At 36.9% G+C, this 5,966-nt stretch overlaps 2 protein-coding genes across 2 annotated transcripts in view; both read left to right on the top strand.

Moving 5' to 3' along the window:
• The window catches only part of LOC107699966 (pyruvate carboxylase, mitochondrial-like), a 124,040-nt gene extending 122,837 nt beyond the window's left edge, over positions 1-1,203 (top strand). Inside the window, exon 13 of the mRNA XM_016501430.1 lies at positions 1,097-1,203. Within this exon, the coding sequence (XP_016356916.1) occupies positions 1,097-1,203 (107 nt within the window). The remainder of the gene's footprint in view (positions 1-1,096) is intronic.
• A 705-nt stretch (positions 1,204-1,908) lies between these two features.
• Positions 1,909-5,966, top strand: part of LOC107699965 (pyruvate carboxylase, mitochondrial-like) — a 20,882-nt gene continuing 16,824 nt past the window's right edge. The window contains exons 1-5 of the mRNA XM_016501429.1: positions 1,909-1,926; positions 2,002-2,086; positions 3,319-3,475; positions 4,703-4,943; positions 5,151-5,400. Coding sequence (XP_016356915.1) covers positions 1,909-1,926; positions 2,002-2,086; positions 3,319-3,475; positions 4,703-4,943; positions 5,151-5,400 — 751 coding nt within the window. The remainder of the gene's footprint in view (positions 1,927-2,001; positions 2,087-3,318; positions 3,476-4,702; positions 4,944-5,150; positions 5,401-5,966) is intronic.

Below are 5,966 nucleotides of genomic sequence, written 5' to 3'. Positions count from 1 at the left end.
GGTGTGCAAAAAATAACAAAAATAACGACTTTAGTCATGGTACTCTCGTGAACGGCAGCGGAGACTGAGGCGGAAGAGAAGAATTGTTGAATAAAGTCGTGATTTTTGTTTTCTTTGCGCACAAAGTATTCTCGTAGCTTCATAAAATGAAGGTTGAACCACTGATGTCACATGGACTATTTTATCAATGTCCTATCTTTCTGGGCCTTGAACATTTCAGTTGCGTTACAGTCTATGTAGGGTCAGAAAGCTCTCAGATTTATCAAGGCTAAGCCTTCTCCCATCGATCCGGTCATCCCACCAGTACCCCTCGGTGAGAAACGCACACACTTTCCTTATCTTACATTCACACGCTGTCAGTTTCTCACACGACAAACTCAGTATAAGCTGCCTTTGCACTTGGTTGCCGTGATATTTCATTGATGCACTGCAGAAGGCATGAAGTATAGAGTATGTTAACGTCTTTCAGAAGGTGGTCATAATTAATTCTTCCCCCTCAGCGTTTCATGAAGTTACCCGTGACTGTATTATGAATCTACATCAGGAGGACCATAATAGACATTTGTTTACAAAAGAGCCCCTCCACCACGTTTTCATTCACTTTTTTTACGAAAATCAATTGTTATGTTCTGGAAAAACTACTTCATTCTTTGTTGTAATACTGTATTTCTATTAAGATGCATGTTGTTGTGCGTTTGTGTCTGTATGTGAATAATAGCCCTCATAAAAATTTTGTTTTTTTCCCTTTGTAGTCCTACGCAGTGTGGTGTTTGTGATAATGTCTGTATTATTAATTGGCAGTTTGTGTGTTTGTATGCACTCTGCAGGTGAGCTAGATAATGGTATTGATTTTAGAACTGCCTACCGAATGGCCCCATCTGCCCTGTGTAGGACCATTAGCACCTAAGCTCAGCCCGTGTTGATTGGTCTTCGTCTCGCAAGAGCTGCCCACTCTAGGCTCTCACCAGCTTTCAGGTCATCAGCTCCTCTGAACTAGTTAAAAATGTATTTGTCTGTTCTCTTTTCTCTCCCCAGACAAACATCCCGTTCCTCCAGAACGTGCTGAGTAATAATCAGTTCCTGAATGGGACGGTAGATACTCAGTTCATCGACGAGAATCAAGATCTCTTCAACCTCAAACCGGTGCAGAACCGAGCCCAGAAACTGCTTCACTACCTGGGTAACCTTTTATTGAACAATTGATTCAATGAACAGAATGATTCACACATTTGACTGAATTTAAAGGTGCACTTATTTTATATTTGATTCATTTCAGAAGTGCTATTAGTTTCTGTTAGTGTCAGAAAATAACTTTTTTTTTTTATTATTCAATTTTGTTTGCTCTCTTGGAATTTATTATCAGTGGCATTTATACCTTTATGAGGTTATTTATTTCAAATCATAAAACACAGCATGTTGTCGATTTATGTCAGAAACTCTCAGTATGACCAGTTATGGCTGTTAAATATAAAATCAAATCAAGTAGCCTTAAATAATGCACAAGGTGTCATGAAATAATAAACACTCTTCAAGAGTGTTTATTGAACTCATTTCAACTAAACACATTGTTTAATAGGCCGAGAATAGAATAGAATAAAAGGTCAGGCAGCAGATGAAAGCAAAATCCATAGAATATACTACTTTTGACCCCACACTGATAACATCTGGGACATTTTTGTCACATTTTTTGCTTCATAATTGATTTCTTTGTGTAAAACTTTATTTTTGAGGTACTGTAAAATGAATTAATGCATGTTTAATGCATCAGTGATCTTATTACAGATTATAAACAGCTCTGTGTTTCTTTTATGAATGTTTAATGTCGGTGCAACTAATACAGAGTAAATTGTGCAGATTTGTACGCTACCCTTTAAAAGCTTAGCATCAGTAAGATTTTTTTTTAAAGAAATGCAATACTCAACCAAGGTGCATTAATTTGATCAAAAGTGACAGTAAAGACATTTATTGTTATAAAATATTGTTATTTGAAATGAATTTAAGTTTCTACGCACTCACGACCTCAAACGGATTGCACCTTTTGTGGCTCACAGCTTCAGCAACCTCTTCAGTGTGGAAAACTGGGGAGGTGTGGTACTAGTTCGGCACTATTGTTTTCTTTCCTTCTCATGCTTTCTTTCACCCTCTCTCTCTCTCTCTCTCCCTCTCTATTTTTTGCCTCACTGCTCTCTCGCATTCTAGCAGCAAACCCAGCCCACTATTCTCCAGCTTGTCTACTTTGGATTCCTCTTAATGACTGTGTTTTAGTACTTTTAAGGAATAAATGTTTGTTAAAAAATAAATGCAATTCCATTGTTAAATGGTTTGATGATTTTACTAATAAATAAGTTTAAAACAATTTTTTCAAAATGTGTTTATACAGGCTAGGTACCATAAATCAAATAATTGGCCTTTACGGTTTATAAAACAGCTTTAGTAAGCAACCACTACTGGCAAAACGCATAATGCATTTTTTAGATACATTTTGTTAGTGGTGGGCGGTATGACCAAAAATTTATATCACGGTATTTTTCATCTTTCTGGGCCTTGAACATTTCAGTTGCGTTACAGTCTATGTAGGGTCAGAAAGCTCTCAGATTTAATCAAAAATATCTTATTTTGTGTTCTGAAGATGAACGAAGGTCTTACAGGTTTGGAACGACATGAGGGCGAGTAATTAATGACAGAATTTTCATTTTTGGGTGAACTGTCCCTTTAAATGAAAAAGTAAACAACATTAGAAATGTTGATTTGGCAACTAAAATAAAACTGAAATAAATTAAAGCTGAATAGAAAATGTATAGACAAAAATTTAAATGACAACTACTAAAACAAATTAAAATGAAGACTGAAAATATTAAGCTTGTATAAAATATTATTAAATAATATATCAGTATAAAGATAATACAAAAATAACACTGCCAGTCTTTAACTACACTGATTTAAAACTATTTATATAATAATTATAATTCCTTTTTAGCGCCAAGCGTTTGAGTCACTAAAGAACTTTGATTCACTAAAAAGAACAGGCACAAAAGACTCAACTAGTTTCTGTATTTATTTATTTTTGATCAAGAACCAGTTCTGGATTCCTAATCCTAAAAGTAATTGGTTGTCATTTAGCCTTTATAAATACTGAATGACTGTTGCACACTAGATGTGTGTTGAGTTCATTTCTGGAATCAAAGTAAGGACTTATGTTTCCAATAGGAAGGTGCTTTACATGCTTCTTAGAGTTTTCCACATCTGTTCCACTTATGTTTATATCCTGATCCTCTTATTTATAATTTTTTTGTCTTGTCTCTCTTTCTTCTTCACCAGGCGCTACATTTGATGTAGCAATGCGTTTCCTCTGTGAGTGTCCCTGGAAAAGGCTGCAAGAGTTGAGGGCTCTGATGCCAAATGTGCCTTTTCAGATGCTTCTGAGAGGTGCCAACGCCGTTGGATACACCAACTACCCTGACAATGCCGTCTTCAAGTGAGTCATGTGGTATCTTAAACCACAACCTGCTCACAGTCTGAATTAACTTCTCAAATGCTAATCTTTTTATGAACCGGAATCCCGAGGAATTGAATGTTCTGATTCAGATTCCACTTACAGCAATGAATATTTTCATACCATTGAGAAAGCACATGAGGAATCAAATTGGAAATGACTTTTTTTTTTTTTCTTGTTTGCCACTATTAAAAAGAACCAGCTCATTAGAGTCATTTGTTTATTAATTGCTTGCTATGACTTTGCAATAGTAAATTATTTTGCCATTACATTATAGATTCAGGAACAGCACAATTCTGCTGCTGAATAGTGACACATGAAACACCGACAGAGTATTTTAATATGGTTTTCCGCCCACTTCAGCGGAAGAATGCAGACATTAACGAACAAAGTGAAAAATCATTTGGTTCCACTACATGTTAGAAAAACCCTTTGTCTTTACTAGCTTTAGTCTTCTCCATTTGTTTCTCACTGCCACTGACTCTGGCCCCAAGCACCATTCAGATGGCTTTTAATTCACATTAGAATGTGGAGCTGGGGAGCATTTGTGCTCCTTTAATGGCTTTGTTTCAGACCTACCATAAAATGGCTGCTACCAGTTTCCATTCAGCATTTTCAATGGCAAAATATGTAAATGTAAATCAAAAATCTCCCAGAAACTGTAGGCAACATAAGCAACTGACATTTTAATGGGCCCTAATTACTTGCTTAAATAAGGTAGGAGAACAAAAAACAGGAATGACACACGTGTACATCTTCTAAGCCTCCCCTAAGTAAACAAACCAGTGTTATTTTAATATTATTTATATGCTATTATAGTATTAATTAATATTTGAAATGAGCTTTTTTATATTTTCAGTTAGTGTTTTATTTTATGTGTTTTTATGAATAAATCTCTGTTTCACTTTATTTTTATTTCAGTTTTAGTTTCTCATTTTAGTAAAATTATGTTATGTTATATATTTTTTTTATTTCAGTCAGTTCCCAAGGCAACATTTCTAATTTACATTAAAGTTTAGGTTTTTCATCTTATTATATAGATATATGTTTTGTAATATATAATGATATATATCATATATATTTTTTGCTTTATTTCAGTTACCAAAAACAGGGTTTTTATAGTTTTAGGTTACGTTAACAATAACAACACCAAAACAAACGGCTCTTTGATATATCATTACTCATTGTATCATTTCCTGTTTTTTTTAGGTTCTGTGAGGTGGCTAAAGAAAACGGTATGGACATCTTCCGTGTGTTTGACTCGTTGAACTATCTTCCAAACATGCTCATGGGGATGGAGGCAGCAGGTGCAGCAGGAGGAGTGGTGGAGGCGGCCATCTCGTACACTGGCGATGTTTCCGACCCCACAAGGCAGAAATATTCTTTAGACTACTATCTCAAACTAGCAGATGAGCTAGTCAAGGCTGGAACTCACATCCTCTGTATCAAGGTGGTTGTTTGTTTATTTTTGTGTGGGTTTTTTTATCCATTTGTCTGTTTTGTTAACTTCAACTCTTGCTCACTCTTTCATCTCAACTGCTGTTCCCACTCTGCCTCCACCCACACATAAAATACCACTGCATCACTGTCTCTGTTTGTTTCTGGTGCACTTCTCTCACTTTCCTTTACTTTCTCCCTCTGTCTCTCCTCTCTGCAGGACATGGCGGGTCTCCTAAAGCCTGACTCTGGCCATTTGCTGGTGAGCGCGTTGAGGGACCGTTTCCCAGACGTGCCGATCCATGTGCACACTCACGACACCGCAGGGGCTGGAGTGGCTGCCATGCTGGCATGTGCAGAGGCTGGAGCAGACATTGTGGATGTGGCGGTTGACTCCATGGCGGGAATGACATCCCAGCCCAGCATGGGCGCCATTGTGGCATGTACCAAAGGCACCAAACTCAGTACTGGTGAGGGTTGTCAAACTGTGAGCTGATATACACTATATTATATTATTATGTATATGTACATTTGTAGTTATGTTTAAATAGACTGATAGATGGAGAGATGGATGGGTGAACAGGTTGATAAATGTATATAAGTGTAGATAGATAGGTAGATGGATGGATGGATGTAAGGATAGATACGAAGAATGGATGGATGGATGTGGTTATGTGGACAGACAGACAGACAGACAGACAGACAGACAGACAGATGGATGGATGGATGTGGTTATGTGGACAGACAGACAGACAGACAGACAGACAGACAGACAGACAGACAGACAGACGGGTAGATAGGTAGGTGGGTAGATGGGTAGGTGGGTAGATGGGTAGATGGATAGATAGATGGGTAGATGGGTAGATAGATAGGTAGATGGATGGATGTAAGGATAGATACAAAGAATGGATGGATGGATGGATGGATGTGGTTATGTTGACAGATAGATAGATAGATAGACAGATAGATAGATAGATAGATAGATAGATAGATAGATAGATAGATAGATAGATAGATAGATAGATAGATAGATAGA

This window comes from Sinocyclocheilus anshuiensis, unplaced genomic scaffold, assembly GCF_001515605.1.
Source record: "Sinocyclocheilus anshuiensis isolate Anshui unplaced genomic scaffold, SAMN03320099.WGS_v1.1 scaffold1023, whole genome shotgun sequence".
NCBI classification, from domain to species: Eukaryota; Metazoa; Chordata; class Actinopteri; order Cypriniformes; family Cyprinidae; genus Sinocyclocheilus; species Sinocyclocheilus anshuiensis.
This window is presented reverse-complemented; position numbering and strand designations above follow the sequence as displayed.